This window comes from Gymnodraco acuticeps, unplaced genomic scaffold (genome assembly GCF_902827175.1).
Source record: "Gymnodraco acuticeps unplaced genomic scaffold, fGymAcu1.1, whole genome shotgun sequence".
NCBI classification, from domain to species: Eukaryota; Metazoa; Chordata; class Actinopteri; order Perciformes; family Bathydraconidae; genus Gymnodraco; species Gymnodraco acuticeps.
Genome location: NW_022992100.1, coordinates 626921 through 645449, shown reverse-complemented (window position 1 = coordinate 645449; position 18529 = coordinate 626921). Strand labels below are relative to the sequence as shown.

The window sequence follows — 18529 nt, the reverse complement described above, 5'->3', positions numbered from 1 at the left end:
ACGGATAGGGTGTCTGCCGCCCGAACACAAACTGGAAGCTGATTCCACAAATGTGGAGCTTGATAAGAAAAGGCTCTGGCTCCCATTGTACTTTTAGAGACTCTAGGAACAACCAACAACCCTGCATTCTTGGAACGCAATGCCCTAGTAGGACAGTAGGGTATAATGAGTTCTTTAAGGTAAGATGGCGCCTGCCCATTAAGGGCTTTGTAGGCGAGAAGAAGAATTTTAAATTCTATCCTGTGTTCTATAGGGAGCCAGTGTAAGGCAGCCAGAACAGGAGTAATGTGGTCCCTTTTCCTAACTCTGGTTAGTACACGAGCCGCAGCATTTTGAATCAGCTGAAGCGACTTGACTGACTTCTTGGTACACCCTGATAATAAAGAGTTACAATAATCCAGCCTTGAAGTAACAAATGCATGGACTAGTTTCTCTGCATCGTTTTGAGGCAAGATATGCCTGATTTTTGCAATATTACGTAGATGGAAGTAGGCGGTCCTTGAAATTGATTTTATGTGGGCGTTAAAGGATAAATCCTGATCAAATATAACACCAAGATTCCTTACAGTCTCACTGGAGGCCAAATTAATGCCATCCATAGTTAGTATATCCTTAGATAATTTGTTTCGTAGATTCTTCGGGCCAAGTACAATAACTTCAGTTTTGGTCGTGTTTAACATCAAAAAGTTTAAGGTCATCCACGTTTTTAAGTCCTTAAGGCAGTCTTGAATTGTATTTAGATGATTAATTTCATCAGGCTTGATTGATAAATATAGTTGAGTATCATCCGCATAACAATGAAAGTTTACAGAATGATTCCTTATAATATTGCCTAACGGAAGCATATATAATGTGAACAAAATAGGTCCGAGCACTGAGCCCTGTGGCACTCCATGGCTAACTTTGGTTTGCGTGGAAGATTCATCATTGACACGTACAAACTGAGAGCGTTCAGATAGATAGGACCTAAACCAGTCTAAAGCAGTTCCCTGTATGCCAACTAAGTGCTCTAGTCTTTGCAATAAGATATCATGGTCGATAGTATCAAATGCAGCACTGAGATCGAGCAAAACAAGAATAGAGACACGTCCCTTGTCAGAGGCTATTAGAATGTCATTTGTGACTTTAACCAGAGCTGTCTCTGTGCTATGATGTGTTCTAAAGCCAGACTGAAAAGCTTCAAATAAATCATTGTTTTTTAAGTAATCACACAACTGTTTTGCGACCGCTTTCTCAAGAATTTTTGAGAGGAACGGAAGATTAGAAATAGGTCTATAGTTGGCTAAAACCTCTGGATCGAGGTTGTGCTTTTTAAGAAGCGGTTTTATCACTGCTACTTTGAATGATTGTGGAACATAGCCTGATAATAAAGACATATTCATAATATTTAATAAATAAGTGCTAATTAATGGAAAAACTTCCTTCAACAGCTTAGTTGGAATTGGGTCTAACATGCACGTTGATGGTTTAGAAGAGAGAATCATTGAATTTAATTGTTCAAGGTTTATGGCTGAAAAGCATTCTAGTTTACTATCTAGTGTAATATTAGAACTTACGTTTCCGGGAGCTGTTGATAACACTATACTGGTCAAAGGCAAGAGGTCATTAATTTTGTTTCTAAGAGTAACAATTTTATCGTTAAAAAAGCACATAAAATCATTACTACTGAGTGCTATGGGAATAGAAGGCTCAATAGAGCTGTGGCTCTCTGTCAGCCTGGCTACAGTGCTGAAAAGAAATCTTGCATTATTCTTATTCTCATCTATTAATGAAGAGTAGTAAGCTGCTCTCGCTTTACGCAATGCTTTCTTATATTCATTGAGAGTAATATGCCAAATTAAACGAGATTCTTCAAGTTTAGTAGAACGCCATATCCTTTCAAGTTGTCTCGACTTTTGCTTTATTTTGCGGGTTTCGGCATTATGCCATGGAGCTAGTCTATGTTGTTTTATTTTCTTCTTTTTCAAAGGAGCAACAGAGTCTAATTTTATTCGCAGCGCATCTGTAGCACTATCAACAACATGATCAATTTGGGGTGGTGTACATTTTGTATAAGTTTCCTCCCTTACATGCAGACATGCTATCGAGTTAAGTATTGGTGGAATCTCTTCCTTAAATTTGGCTATAGCACTAACAGATAGGTTTCTGCTGCAGGAGCTTTTGAATAATGCTTTGTAGTCTCGTAACAGTACTTCAAAAGTTACTAAGAAATGGTCGGATAAAGCAGGATTATGCGGTTCGACTAATAGTTGCTCAATTTCAATACCATAAGTCAGAACAAGGTCGAGAGTGTGATTATAGCAGTGGGTTGGTTTATTTACACTCTGACAAAAACCAACAGAATCTAATATAGAGTTAAATGCAACAGTAAGGCTATTTTTATCATCGTCAACATGAATATTAAAGTCACCTACGATAATTACTTTATCTGTTTTAAGAACCAAAGTTGATAAAAACTCAGAGAATTCAGATAAGAATTCTGAATAAGGACCTGGTGCACGGTACACTGTAACAAATAAGATTGGCTGCAAAGTTTTCCAGGTCGGATGCGTAAGACTAAAAACGAGACTTTCAAAGGAGGTATAATTTAATTTTGGTTTAGTATTGATAAGTAAACTTGAGTCAAAGATGGCTGCAACTCCACCTCCTCGGCCCGTGCCTCGGGCAATATGAGTATTGATATGGCTGGGTGGAGTGGCCTCATTTATGCTGACATATTCTTCATGTCTCAACCAAGTTTCAGTGAGACAGCATATATCAATATTATAATCTGATATTAAATCACTTACCAATATTGCTTTAGATGCTAGAGATCTTATGTTTAAGAGACCACATTTAATATTCCTGTTTTGTTGCACTGTAGTAGTTGTTACATTTACTTTTATTAGGTTATTATGTATGACACCTCTATTAGGTTTTACATTAACTTGTCCTTGGGCAGACACACACACCGCTAATATTGGGTATTTTATTGGGTTCGGGATTCCTATGGATGACTGCCTAGGAGAGAGCGCAGAGAAGCGTGTAAGACTGCGACTCCGCCTCCTGGTCTCAACTCCAGTTTGTCATGGATTAAGTCCACAAAGCCCTGAAATGTTTGCCGAAATGAGATCGGCACCTTCCAAAGTAGGATGAATGCCGTCTCTCTTAATCAGACCAGGTTTTCCCCAGAAGGCTGTCCAATTATTTACGAAGCCCACATTGTTTGCTGGGCACCACCAAGACAACCAGCGCTGAAATGATGACATGCGGCTATACATGTCATCATTGATCAGATTGGGGAGGGGACCAGAGAAGATTACGGTGTCCGACATTGTTTTAGCATAACTACACACCGACTCCACATTAAGTTTGGTGCATTCTGATCGGCGTATACGAACATCATTACCACCGACGTGAATAACAATCCTACTGTATTTACGTTTATTTTTAGCCAGCAGTTTAAGATGCGCCTCAACGTCGCCCGCTCTGGCCCCCGGAATGCATGTGACTGTGGAGGCTTCGGTCTCTAATTTCACGTGTCTCATAATAGAGCTACCAATAACCAGAGTTGGCTTCTCAGCGGGTGTCTCGCTGAGTGGGGAATATCTGTTAGATACGTGAACGGGTTGGTGGGGACCTGCGGGTTTCGCGTTATGCCCCTTCTGAACAGTCACCCAGTCTCCCTGCTGCTCGGGAGTTGCCGGGGGACGGCTAATAGGAGCTACCTTTTGCCGGTCCGCACCGGCTAACATGGGCTTTACTGTAACTGAGTTTCTTTCTAAGATGCGGAGCCGGGCTTCTATGGCTATGATTCCCGCCTCCAACCTAACAACTATACTACATTTAACACATGTACCGGTACCAGTAAAGGAGGTAGGGAAGTAACCAAACATGAGACAGTTAGAGCAGGAAATAGCACCCGAGGGTGGGGAAAGAGCCATGGCTAGCTATCAAGCTAAAGTAGCTACCGTTAGCAAACCCGAAAAGAGTGTAGGCAACTGTGGAGTTACAGTCGCTAAGAGAAGGAGAGTTGTGAGAGCTTAAGTTATAGTAACGTGTGATTACAACGTCAGGCAGTTGCCGTGATCAAGAGTTTTAAAACGATCGATTAAGTTAAGATAATAAGCTATCAGCAACAGAACGGGCACACGGGATACCCGGAGATGACAACAACCGGAAGTTACAACATGCTTACCGCAATAGTGGTCCGTGTAGAAAACAGTCCAGCGACCCAGCATGCCTGAGAAGTACCCGTGAACACTGGGGGCTTGAATGTGTGATGAGAGAGGAAAAGAAAGTAAAAAGGCTTGGAAAAGCAGCAGAATATTTGAACCGCAAACTTCTGAACTAAGTTGATGGCGAATGATCTGTCGCCATGGCAACAGCATTTGATGACACCCCATAATACGCTTAGATGCGTTGATGGCTGCATCATTACCAAACCTGTGAAGTCTTGGGCTGTTTGGAGTATTTTCACTGAAGTTATGAGAAAACCGTGTTTCCAGGCGAGCATTTTGTTGCCATGGTAACGGCAATTGAAGAAATCTCAAAACTGTCCCGTAGATGTCTTCAAGGATTGACTGTTAGCACACTTGAGCACTTTTTGAACATTTTCATAGGAGTTATAGCGACATCATGTTTTATGGCGAGGGATGTGTTTCCATGGAAACGGCATATGGTGAGATCTCAGATTTGGCGTAGAGCTCTTGAGGCATGGACCGGTGATATACAAGTGAAGATTGGGGGACGATTGGACCGTGTCCATTGGACTTACAGCGACATCCTGTTTCATGGCAAGTGATCTGTCGCCATGGCAACGGCATTTGATGACACCCCATAATACGATTAGATGCGTTGATGGCTGCATCGTTACCAGACCTGGGAAGTTTTGGGCTGTTTGGAGTATTTTCACTGAAGTTATGAGAAAACCGTGTTTCATGGCGAGCATTGTGTTGCCATGCCAACGGCATTTGAAGAATTCTCAAAACTGTCACGTAGATGTCTTCACGGCTGGACTGTTAGCACACATGTGAAGTTTGAGCACTCTTTGAACATTTGCATAGGAGTTATAGTGACATCATATTTTATGGCGAGGGATGGAAACGGCATATGGTGAGATCTCAGATTTGGCGTAGAGCTGTTGAGGCATGGACCGGTGATATACAAGTGAAGATTGGGGGACGATTGGACCGTGTCCATTGGACTTATAGCGACATCATGTTTTATGGTGAGGGATGCGTTTCCATGGAAACGGCATATGGTGAGATCTCAGATTTGGCGTAGAGCTGTTGAGGCAAGGACCGGTGATATACAAGTGAAGATTGGGGGAAGATTGGACCGTGTCCATTGGACTTATAGCGACATCATGTTTTATGGCAAGGGATGCGTTTCCATGGAAACGGCATATGGTGAGATCTCAGATTTGGCGTAGAGCTGTTGAAGCATGGACCAGTGATATACAAGTGAAGATTGGGGGACGATTGGACCGTGTCGATTGGACTTACAGCCACATCGTGTTTCATGGCGAGTGGTCTGTCGCCATGGCAACGACATTTGATGACACCCCATAATACCCTTAGATGTGTTGATGGCTGCATCGTTACCAAACCTGTGAAGTTCTGGGCTGTTTCAGTATTTTCACTGAAGCTATGAGAAAACCGTGTTTCAAGGCGAGCATTGTGTTGCCATGACAACGGCATTTGAAGAAATCTCAAAACTGTCCCGTAGATGTCTTCACGGCTGGACTGTTGGCACACTGCTATCTGAAGTCTGCTGCTCTGAGCATGTCAGTTGGAGTGATGACATCATCGTGTTCCATTACACAGGTGTTTATAGTTGAGCTAACGAGCTCTGTAGAGATCACAGGTTTCCATTGTTCTGAATGAGAGATAAACCTCTTACATGTGAACGTTTTGTGGAAGAACCGTAACAGATATCTGTGAAATTTCAAAAGGTGAAGCATGTCAAGGAAGTTGAGTATCTGAAGTGTAATTTGTGTGTAGTTTCGGGTTAATAATGTGGCCTTTTTGGCAGTTTAACTAAAGGTGTGCGGCTGCACAAAAGGAAAAGGAAATATCTGCCTGCAATTACAATGGGCTTCAATGGAGGAATGTTGAACGTTTTTGACACTTCATGCCCTCAAGAGGCATTTTGTTGAATTATTTTTGCTTAATTATTTGGCCTTTTTCAAGCTACGAGATGTTTTCCTACGTTTATCATGAAAAAGTATGTCTCAGGAATGTAGAGTTTGGGAATTTTTAAAAAAAAATATGAAGGCACATTTCAAGATTTCTTACCCTCTAGCTGTGACATCACGCACTCTAGTTAATGTTCAAATGTGAAGAAAACCTCTAAACCAAGGTCTGAACAAATGTTAATATCTCTAAAAGCAAGAATCAGATTTAAAAGTTGTTTTACACGAATAATGTCAGAAAGATTTGTAACATTTTAAAGTTGGAATGAGGTTTCTGAGTGAAAGTATGAATGAACAGTTAGCAGTTGAAGTCGCATGAAGATTTGTTGAAGTCTGAAGATTTCCTCCATTGACTTCAATGTTAAAAATGTGATGTATTATTGGATGTATCTCTGGAATTATGAAAGTTATGAATGAGAAAAGTAATAGCCATCGATTCCCGACCGAGCTGAACGTTTTGATGTTTGAACAGAGTTTCTGCGATGTTCAATGCGGGAGGAGAAGAGGGCCAAAATACCGGTGGAATAATAATAATAAAAATTCGTCCGTAGAAGAACAGTTAGTTGGAATGCTGTTAACAGCATTGAATATATCATGTGGGGCTTTTCAATACAAGGCTAATTGGACAAAAGCAATATTTGGTGTCGTAAAATAAATTTCAGTCATTTTTAAGGGCTTTAATTGTTAATGAGGATCCTGTGGAGCAGAAGTATTCACAGAGAGTGTAGAGAGATACAGGTTTAGTAAGTTTACATTAAAGCCTATACCTAGTGGAACTGTTTAGATCCTCCCTCTCCGTTAAGGCTACACCCCTTTGTCCTCACACCCATTCATGTGGTACCATTCACATTCACTCTGCGACTCACAAAGTGGAAAGGATGCAGGAGAAGTAGAGTGGAAGCAGTCAGAGTGGTTTTCCCACGGAGAGAGTGAGTATGAAGGAATTTAACAAAGCAGTGCAATTTATGGTGAGTCTCTTTTGATTTGGTAGATTCTGCAGATGCTTTAATAACACCGGTATGATTAAATTCCTGAATTCTTTTCATTCTTTGGGATTTTGTGCCCTTGATGCAAAAGATTAAAAAGATTAAACTTTTTTTATTGTAAACATTTTAGCCATTTGTTATTTAATTGTTCAAGATCACAACTTGGTATTGACACCATTCACTCTTTGCTAGTTAAACATCATAAACACAGCAAACTGAATGCAAAGAAAAAAGCAATAAATATAGGAAAACAAATCAAAAGGCAGCCTGAATACCCAACTGCTGCACCTTTGTACCTTTTAGAAGCTTACAGGAAAATAATGGGGTAAACGGGACTATATCAAATGATAAACTCCAAGTCAGTTGAAAAAGAAATACATTTTTACAACACTGAATACAATTAAAAGAAAGGTATAAAAACAAAGCACTAGATGTGGGTTTTTGGATGCAGATGGTTGAAATGATTTTAGTTCACGTTGTATTGAGAACTGTTAAGGGGTTTCTGATGTGTGAAATAGATACTAAAGAGGGAAGTTGATTAGTAAAAATGAAAATAAAAACATTGGCAAAACATTTTCTGTTCATAAGGAAAGTCACCACAAAGCAGTACATTTCTTCTTTCAAGAGGAAGTTCAGCTGCATGATGGTATGCATAAGGAAGAGTGACAGTGACTATTGATGGGTTTTATCTTATACTTTGTTTTATAAACATAAATCATGTAAACAAATCTGTTTGGACATGTAATCTCTCATCAGTCTTTATTGCTTTGATTAACGCCCTAGATTTTTGTGACTAATTACAGTTAACATTGCCAACCAGAGTAAAGTGGCAGAGTAGATTAAGAAGGTGTGTCTCCTTGTTATAGTTTAATCTGCTTCACAATGCAGGTACCACAATGTGCTGTTTCTGTAGATTTATCCATTGTATTAACATATAGACTCATCATTTGAAGCATGTATTAAGTGTGCTTATGTATGAGTTGGTTAATAAGAGTGATAATTAATATAGTGAAATATTAAACAGTGATGGCTTCCAGCTAGTGTCTTTAGCAGGGTCATGAAAACATGTTGTAAGGAACTCAACTGTAAAGAAGAATTTCATGGTGCTTTGATTCTAAGTGGGACATTTGTATTTCAGTTTCTTTCGTCACAGTGGGCTTGATCTCAAATACTACAGTTTTACTCAACATTGAGCTCAGGTTTAATAACTTCCTTGTACTGTAAATTAAGTCTGCTTTAGAAAAGGTGTTTTATGTTTCATGCCAGCAGCATTTACACCTGTGGATCTGTCCAAACATGCACAAATTAGATTTGAATCTCCTATTTATTTAGCAGAAGCTCATTCCTCAATAGATAGACCTCGTTTACCTGCTTTTTCTATATATGCCCTAGCTTTCACTTGCTCAATACCCTGAAGGCTTTGACTGTGGGAAAAACCCACTCCTAAAATCAAGTCCAACAAGAAACAGTTGGTCGTGTGAAACCTTATCTCAACAGAAACTTTTATTGCTCAATATGCCTGTATTGTTGTGACAAATAACATCACCCACGTAAGGTCTAAAAGGGGGAACGAAACCGGGCACAACTGTGAAATGATCTGCCCCAACAAGTTGAAGTATCTTGGCTATTGCATCTTAGCATGGCATCATCCAAATCTACCCCTTCTAAAATCATTATCCAGTTCCAAATAGGTTTCTCTTCACTTTGTCCGTTAAAAACCAGTTTGTTCTTTACTTGCACTGTTTGTTTCCTCCGCCCACTCTCTGTGTGCATGGATGTGCCTGTCACTGTGGTTGTTTGTGCTGCACAGCCTCCAATAGTGTGACTTCACTCACTGGCCAGTCTTTGCACTACTCAATACCCCATGGTGTTGGCTATTGTAAGTGCTGCCAGTGGTGATACCCCATTTTGCACACTGGTTCTATTGTGAGGGTTATTGAGCAGGGATCGCCTTATTACCCCCTCCCCTCATTTGCTTTCTGTCACAGTCGTCTTTTTCTCCCTCCTTTACACTTCATAGGTTCGGAGAAGTGAATGAGTTCGGGCCTCTTCTCGGTATCCACAGAAAGCGCTATCTGGGCCCCTCCATCCTTCTTCAGGCTGCATGTAGCAGGTGTCCAGAGTGAACAGGATCTGTACCTCCTACACTGTGAATGAGGAGGAGACGTGATGACTCAAAACGATAGCTGTAGCAAAGTGTGCTGCAGGGTCGTATATAGCTGCCACTGGAAAAGTAACTTAAGTAAGGTCAAAAAAGTGAGTATTTCTAGCCATATTTATGTTTATATTTAAGTTATTAAATTACCTGGAAGTTTGAATCATAGATGTTCATCATTCCTTTGCCACTGCCTTATACTGTCTGTATGTGATGGTTATAAAATAATTGACCAAAATCACTTTACCTTTTTCCTTCTTCAGGTTTTTTTGTTCTTTCATTGGGCGTAACTCCAAACAAATCCCTGTAATCAGGGATTAACATTCCACCAGACTGAATTCAGAAATATTGCTGTTTGTTTACAGAAAGCTTACAAAAGATGGACTTTGTAAAATAATAATAATAATAGTAATAATAATAATATTTTGTATTTGTAAAGCACCTCTCTAAATTCTCCAAGACACTTTATGATAGCATACAAACAAGCATACAAACTACATGAACAAACCAAATGAAATGAAATGATAAGAAATATCTGACGGTTAACCAGTGGAGACTTGAGATAGAAGGAACTTGGTGCAGCCTACAGGAGATAGGAATGTCATGAGGGTAAGGAAACATATGTGCCAACAAAAAGAAGAAAACTAGCAGGCCCAAACATGTTTTGTTTTAAAAAAAATCTGGAACAGGATTAAAAGGGGGAGGAGGATGTTGGGGACTTTAATTTACAAGAATGAGAGGGTAGAGGTGTGTTGTTGATGGCGAAGGAGCATAAAGGACCTGTTTGTGTGAAGTTGTCACGTGATTGAAGGGCGAGAGAGCAATCATTAAAAAATGTTGACATTGTTCCATTGTCTTCTCAGATCAAATTCCCTTTGGTATCCATTCCCACATACTTTATTCTGATCACAAACAGAATACAAAAGATGTTATTATATTAACGACCAAATAGCTTAGAAGTGTGAAAATGAATAATATTTCACCTGTTCTTTTCATGTTAGCATGCATGCTGTTGGCTATCATATGTGGCTCTGGTGTCCCTGCTCTGCCTGTGCTGGATGTACATCTGTCTGGTTACTTATAATGACCGAGAAGATGTGAACTGGTGAGTGATCACCAACATACAAACAAATAGCCCACATGGAATCTAGCTCAAAAGCCCAGAGTCCTCTCTTTTCTTTTCTTTTCTTTTCTTTATTGGTGACCTTTATCCTGTTAACCCTGCGCTGCTCTCTTTTGTTCTCAGGCAGGGCTTCAAAAAGCTGAAACTATGGGTGAACTGGTTCATGGTGCTCATCATCATTTCCGCAGTGATGACCAGCTACTGTGTTCTGCTGCTGGTGAGAATATAGAATAAAGCTGTGATGTTGCAGAATAATACAGAGTGCTGGTAAATACTGGTATGAGATGATATGATTATAAAAGCTAAATAGGAAACATTAAATAGCTATTGCCTTGTATCAGATGTAATAAAAGCATACAAAAGGGATTTGGTGGGTTGAGTAAGAAGCTTTGTAGAGTGTCTCTACTGATGATTGGAGAGGAAAGGTACCATAAACTGTTTTCATAAACAATTTTATAATCTAATATATTTTATTACAGCTATTTGCGCTCTTCCAAGTTGCCATAAGAGAACCACTCAACTTACACTGGCTGCACAAGGTATCAACAACATGTAAATCTCCATTTTTTTAAAAACAATTATGCTTTGGTTGGTGAGATTGTTTATTATGCTTTTTTTTTTTTTCTGTTCTCAGATATTGTTATTTCTTGGTGTGATTTTCGTGGCGTTGGGATTGACAGGAATTTCTTTGCAGTGGCCACAAGAATGGCCAACTGTTCCTCTTTCACTACAGGTACAGAAAGTGTGTAAGGGAATAATATAATGTCAAAGTGTAAATGTCTGTTGTTGTTTTTAACGTAATTGTCATTGTACAGCAAGTTTTTGATGTGCATGTCGGCCTCTCTGCAGGCCACAGCTCCTTTCTTGCAGTTTGGTGCTGTTGGGGCGCTGACGCTGCTGTCCTCGTTCGTCTTCAAGGGCATTCACGCAGCCACAGAAAAATGTATGTCTCAGACGTTACATAAAATAACAAGAATCACAGCAATGTGTTCCTTCATCAACACAAAAATGGCCAAACACACATATTATAAAAGAGTCCATTTTGAGATACATTATAGGTTGATAGAAAGAGTGAATCAAAATGTATTATATAAAGGACAGAGGACACAGATATACATATCTGTATCACAACTGGCAACACCCTTAATTATGGAATTGTGACCCCAAATCTTACCCATTCATTTTCATGAAACTCAGCGAGTGAAATTGTGAGATTTCAACAAAGCTGTCACTACTAATTTCTCTTCTTAAGGTGTTTTTGTAAAATATGTACCGAAACATTCATGTGTCAATACATGCAAGGACAAATAGGAAACACAGACTGGAACAGCACGATATTCATTACACTCCCAGAGAACAAACATTGCTTGTTATTTACTCACACTTTCAAAGGGATTTTGTAAACAACTCAAAATGAAAGCCTTATTGTTTTACTTTTGTTCTCACCAGGGTCCAAGTTCCTGATTGGAGCAGTATTTATGGTGCTGTCAGCAGCCATCTTCCTGTGTCCCCTGATCATCCAGTCTCCTTGTCTGATAGAGTTGGCTAAATTACCTGAAAAACCAAAGCTAATTGGTCACCGCGGAGCACCGATGGTGAGCATCCTGTTTTACTTGACAACACCCAAAACGTACACATGATCACATTGTGTCCAATTCTTTTCAACTTGTTTTTCAACTCTAAATGTATTGTCCTTCAGGGGAAATGTGTCTCGCAGCCAGGTAAAACAAATAACACAAACATGAATACTTCAAGTAACCTATAGAATCATCCATCAACAGTTATTTTGGAAACTATTCATCAGCTAAATCCTCATGAGTATTTACCCGTTTGGTGGACGAGGGAAAAAACAATTGATTACCCCGTTTTATCTGACCTTTGATCTTCTAAATCCCTGAAGAGGATATGGAGGACTGTCAAAATATCTTGAGCCTTTGAAATTGCTCTCTTACAATAAATGTGGACGGATCAGGCAGTTTAGCAACAATAATCTTGTTGGAACGAGCTGCCATCCCAGTTATACATATTGTGTGTGTAGTCAGAGGAGAGCAGTTTAGTGATAATTTAAAGGAATAATTTGACATTCAGAGAAATATGCTTCTCACTTTCTTGCTTAGAGAGAAAGTCAAGGCTCCAAGCCAAAACATATCTGCTACATAACACCCATAGAACATCAATTTGTCATTTATTATCCAACTATAACTATATTATATTGAGTTTACATTACAATATTGTCAGGGAATAATTTGCCCTGCATGTCCTCCCTCGCCCTCTGACGCAGATGCCCAGCCTTAAGGAGGGGCTGCCCTAGCATTTTGTTGTTGTTACCAGTTTACGACCGGGCAACTCTCGGTCAGAGATAGTAATTGTTGTGGGACACCTGGAACACATCCTTCTCGGGGTGTAGATGACCCCTAGCCATACGCGACAACAAATGTGATTCAGTGTCCTCAGCTGTTTAGTCTATTGAAGAATGTTGATTATTACACTCTGAACTAGTTAAAACCTTGAGCTACAGAAGAGTTCTTCAGAATTGATTTGGCATCTCTACCGTGTGGTCAGATCGTGGCCCGTGACATGTCTTGTCAATTCTCTGGCCGAAGCTCCAAATAAATCCTCAGTGTTTGACATCAAAGCTCCAGCTCTCCTCGTGTCTCTCTGAGTCCTGACTCCAATTGCTTCAGAAGTTTCCCCCACAAATATATGTCATTTAGCTGACGCTTTTATTCAAAGTGACTTACAAAAAGTGCAATAAACCATAAAGATATAACAAGAAAAATGCACACACATTCCCCACGAAAAAGACAATCCATTGAAGTGGTAGTGCATTAGTTTCAAATGGGCTAAATTATTTTACTGACATTTTTGTGTTTGTTAAATGTAATGGCAAAGGTACAAGCAAAACAGGGATTTCAGTTTGTGACGGAAGATATATAGATGTTCTTCTCTCCTGTGGCAATTGGGAGTTCTAGTGTGAGAACTGATATGTTGTGACTTACAAAAAAATGATATGACTGGCTCAGCTGTGAGTACATGTCCAATCATGTGAGAGCCCCATATGCTGTGCAATTCTGTCCCTGTTAGTTTTTGTGCTCTTGTGTCACTGTCAATAAGCTGAATTTAATACTGTGAAAGTGAGGTTAGCTTTAGGGTATTTTTTTAGCTTATGCCCATGAATGTCTCTCACCCATCTGTCCTCCCTGTGTTCAGATGGCCCCAGAGAACACCATCATGTCGTTCAACGAGAGCATCTCGTGCGGCGTCATAGCCTTCGAGACAGACGTACAGCTCAGGTACGATGAATTTCAGTGATTACAGTGATTTCTACAGATCCAAAGCACCACTGAGTGTTCGCTACTGTTAGTTTACCTTTTTTTTCACTGCACAAATACAGTTTTCAATTATAAAGCTGACATATTATGATGGAAAATATTTTTATTTATTTTGAAAATAATGATCGGACAAAAGTATAGCAGGCTTCTCTTTGCTGAAATAAATACTGGCTTTACAGTATTTTATCATAGCTATGTTGTCCAGTTTGGATGTCCCTCGTTAACTTTTATGAAATGTAATTCTAACATTTCAGTTGCCTGAAAAAGTCTTGTTCAGTGTATAATTGTACTTAGCTGAACCCTATTGTGTTGTATTTGGTTAAAAATAAAAAGATGGAGATGGCCAAAATTCAAATATAGAGGCTTAAAAACCATAGAGCATAAACCAATTGGGGATGTTACTTGACTAGTGGTGTCCACCTCCCCACAATAGATGCTAATGTTACATATTATAGTAGCATGACATGTATCATTTGATCAGCTTCTATCTGGTTGTTGATCAATTCAAATGACTGATCTATGTTGCTTTGTGTTGCTCAATCAATGTTTTTCCTTTCAAGAGTGTCTTAGTTGCCCACAGAGGTCAAAGAGGGTCATGAATTACTCAATGTACCTTTAAAATTGGGATCGTTCCGGCCTCACAGATGCTTTTTTAAATTTGTTTTTATACAATAGTAAAGATAGAATTCCATTCTTGATGCATGACAATAATCAGTCTGGGTTCCTGCGGAGAACAACAAATGTAAAAGACAAGTTCCCCAACAAGGACTTCAACCAGAGCGCAGACTTGACCTGGGAGGAACTGCAGAGTCTGAATGCAGGCGAATGGTTCATAAAGGTAAGGGCTGGCCGTGCTGTGACACATGCTTGTCCTCACACTCACTTTTAAAGGTTGATGTGGTATCATGCAACAGTTACAGGAAGTGCGCTCTAACTTTCCAGACAGATCCTTTCGAGTCAGTGTCCAAGCTGTCAGAAGAGGAGAGGGAAACGGCGAGGAATCAGACCATACCCTCCTTACGTCAGCTCCTCAACCTCGCCAAGCAGCACAACATCTCAGTGATATTTGACCTTTACAGTCCAAACCAGGAAAATGACACAGTAGCCACAGTCGACACCATCTTGAGATCTGGCATTGACCCAAGCCTGGTAGGTCTAATTCTGATGCATCTGATGGAATTTGAAATATTTAATGATAATGCATATTTTGTTAAGTTGTTGTGTATTTCTTTTTATAGATCCTCTGGCTTCCTCCAGTTGGAAGAGAATATGTAAATAAGATTGCTCCAGGCTTCATTCAGTTCTATAACAACGAAAGTGAGATGGTTAACGAAGAGGGGAACCACCTTAATTTGAAATACAGCAAGTTCAGTACAAATAAAATCAGGTAAAGAAATACATATGGAACTACATACACGCATATCGTCTATGTGCTAATGCCAGGACTACACAGTGTGTTATTAACAGTATGTGTAGCAGGCCGCGACACGGTGCTGGCACTCAATAAAAAGACACAGGAATGGCTTCCAGGGAAAATGATAACAAAAATATGTCTATGGATGAGAAAACAATCCTTGAAAAAATTGCTAAGGAATGCAATGCCTTTCAAGTGCTGAAATAACTTACTGTACATGTAACGTAATGTGACAGGCTTCATGTCTTCTACATAAAACGAATCCATGTGAATTAAGTTTGAAAGTGTACAGAACTTTTTGTAGTTGTCTCGCCTTTTATGCAAGAATAAAAACTATTTAATGTTGATTTCTATTTGCTATTGATATTTGTATTTATAGAAATGCAAACATGATGTTATAAGAACACTTTGACAGCGAATACATTGACCAAAAAGGAAGTAAAGACAAGGGCCACAGGAGCGTAATAAATAGCCTACATTTGCATGCACATACATGCACCCATACATTATACTGCACAGAGACAAACATACATATACAGACCTGCAAACACATGCTGTCCTGCTTTTCCTGTCTTCCAATATATTTATCTTTTCATTTACTTACACTGTAATCGGAGCGAAGTTCTACATTTCAAGCGCTGTGTTTATATCTGACAGGGAGACTCGGGGCAGGAACATTACGGTGAACCTGTGGGTGGTTAATGAGCGTTGGCTGTTCTCTCTGCTGTGGTGTGCGGGGGCCAGTTCTGTTACCACCAACTCCTGCCACCTCCTAAAAGACATGAAGAAGCCAAACTGGGTCATGGTGAGTAGGCCTAATACATAATAATACACGTACAGTAGCACAGGATTCACTTAACTACCTTTCGGTTTATTTCACTATTTTGTTTTAGATCCAACAAGTTTATTCAAATGTTTTCCAAAACATGTAATGGGCCTTGATGTTATGGGCTTGTTTGTGTGTTTCAGGCACCTCTTAAGTACACAATAATATGGATTACAGTGGACATTGTATCTATTTTTATAATGATTGGACTCTACATCTTACAATGGTAAGTGGAACAGATGTTTGTGGGTCTGCTATATGAAAGATGTCAATAATAGATTAACTTATCCACCTCACTGTTTCTACCAGGAAAACAAACTGTTTCAGTCACAGACAAGGTAAAGTATGATTAGATTTTAAAAGAATATTAACATTAGGGCTGTAATCAATGATTGTTTTCATTATTCATCAATCACCAGATTTTTTTCAAAATTAAGTTCTTAATGTTTATCAACCTTTTTAGAAAACCCTGAGCAACATCTTCAATGTTGTAGTCCAAAACTCAAATATTTTCACTTCATTATTATGTCAAATTAAAAAAATCTGGTGATGGACGAACTTATTAACCAACTAACTGTTTCAGCTCTATTCTATCTATCTATCTAGTTGAGAGAACATTGAAACATGTGGGCCTTCCCCAAATACCATTGCTATCCATGAATCAATATTGCTATTACTCTTTTTTTTTTAAAAGGTACAACATATTACAACTTTTTTCTTAAAGCTTTTGATTTGGTTTTGACGTCAAATTTTTTAAGTAAGGTATAGAGGACAGGTGTGACATTGACTCAATTAAATGTATAAATTATATACTGAAGCTTAATAGATCTGTAAGGCGATCATTACACATTTTGGATTGCCAGGTTGTTAAAAAAAAAATGTTTTACCTAATTGCACATTCTTAACATTAACAGTATCATTTACAAACATTTACAATTGCAGAGTTAATGGATAAAAAATCGAAATTGAAAAAAATTGATGGACTTAGTTTTGTAAGTGTAACGACTGAATGAACACAAGTGGAGGACTCAATAGCACGACTCAGAGACAGGCTTAGGATGCAAAAAAGGTCTTTATAGCCAAGGTTCGGTACACGGGAGATCAGTCAATAAGGCTACCAAAACAGACGAGGAGTAGACAGGGACCGGGTCAGGACACGAAGCTGGGTCAGGTACACGTGGAATCAGATACTAGGAAAAAAACACTGCTGGAACGCTAGGAATAACTAAGACGAACTGGCACTGAAGGGAATGTGGATGCAGACTAAGTAGACAGAGGGAGAGATGATAATGGGGCACAGGTGAGGCTAATTAAGGATAGGAAGCAGGTGGAGTTCAATCAAGGGCAGGAAAGCTGAGACTGAAATGAGAGAAACAAAAATGGGAACAATAACAAAAACATCAACATGCTGGCTAGGCCCTTACAGTAAGAACTGCAACAAATTAAAATGGATAATGGAAACTACGTAACATTACATTATCACTACCAAATATAAATGTGGTACTTAAAATATTAGAAAATGGGGCCAGCTACTTCACTGAAATGGATGTGTTTAAAACTGTATTTTTGTGACCCCTCACAGGAGCAGAGAAGCAGGGTCCCAATACTTTGGCCTGGAACGAGAAAGAACTGTCGCCCTTCTTGCCCGCCAGGTAGATCCCTGACGCCAGCAGGAGATTCAGCCCCAAAACTGACCTACATCCTGGCCTGCACCACCAGCATAGTTTAGTCCTATATCAGAAAGAAAGGATGGCGGTTTTAGTTTTTAGTTTCTAACTCTAGCGGGTCAACTGGGTTTTGAAGATTATTCTGTTCTACTCAAAATATAACGTTTCTTTCAGATTGTATGACTGTAATTGCACTGAAGATCTGCACTTGATTTCCTATTGGCACTTTATGTCAAGACGTTTTTTTCTGTTGTTGCTGTTCCATTTTCTTACAAAATGTATTTCATGTTGTCACAACTGAATGAATTGTATGTACTGTACATCGCTTTTTAAAATGTTGTTTCCATTTCATGCAGTGTAACTAAAAGCACCACAAAAATCCTCAACAACATGAATATATTATTTTTAAACACCAAGTACATTTTTATTTTGTTACTGTAAGGTTATGGTATACATTAAAAGTGTTGCATCATGACAAACATATGGCTGCTTGTTTCTTTCAGAAATAATTCAGTAATTTAGTTTCTCTAATTTCATTTGTTGTTTTTGTTTGTGAAAGGATGGGCGTGACATCTTCTGCACTTTTCCTTATACACTTAAGTATTACAATCTATATTTGCTTAAATGTATCATGTTAAGGTGTCAGTTAAATCATTCCAAAACTATATAAAAATGTAAGACTGCTTGCACCTTGCTTGCACAATGAATATTATTCATTTTATACATGATAGTTTTAACTGGCTACATATTGTAAGCACAGCTTTTACCTGTAACGGAGTATTTTTACATAGCGTCATTTCTACTTTACATTTTTCTAAAACTGAGATGATAAATAGCAAAGCAAAAATGCA

The 18529-nt window shown here is 39.0% G+C and overlaps 1 protein-coding gene across 3 annotated transcripts; it reads left to right on the top strand.

The window, feature by feature from the left end:
- Nucleotides 1-7019: 7019 nt before the first annotated feature.
- Nucleotides 7020-18157, top strand: gdpd2 (glycerophosphodiester phosphodiesterase domain containing 2). 3 transcript variants are annotated; one of them, XM_034202934.1, is made up of 16 exons: nucleotides 7020-7143; nucleotides 9182-9417; nucleotides 10318-10421; nucleotides 10563-10656; nucleotides 10919-10978; nucleotides 11074-11172; nucleotides 11289-11382; nucleotides 11889-12034; nucleotides 13650-13732; nucleotides 14447-14609; nucleotides 14714-14920; nucleotides 15010-15158; nucleotides 15843-15990; nucleotides 16155-16237; nucleotides 16321-16349; nucleotides 17594-18157. In XM_034202934.1, the coding sequence occupies exons 2-16, from the start codon at nucleotides 9331-9333 to the stop codon at nucleotides 17665-17667; spliced, it is 1620 nt and encodes a 539-aa protein (XP_034058825.1). In that variant the 5' UTR covers nucleotides 7020-7143; nucleotides 9182-9330; the 3' UTR covers nucleotides 17668-18157. The 3 variants fall into 3 exon arrangements, with proteins under 3 accessions (XP_034058825.1, XP_034058826.1, XP_034058827.1); XM_034202935.1 differs by having other exon boundaries at nucleotides 7030-7104; XM_034202936.1 differs by lacking the exons at nucleotides 7020-7143; nucleotides 10318-10421.
- Nucleotides 18158-18529: the final 372 nt, after the last annotated feature.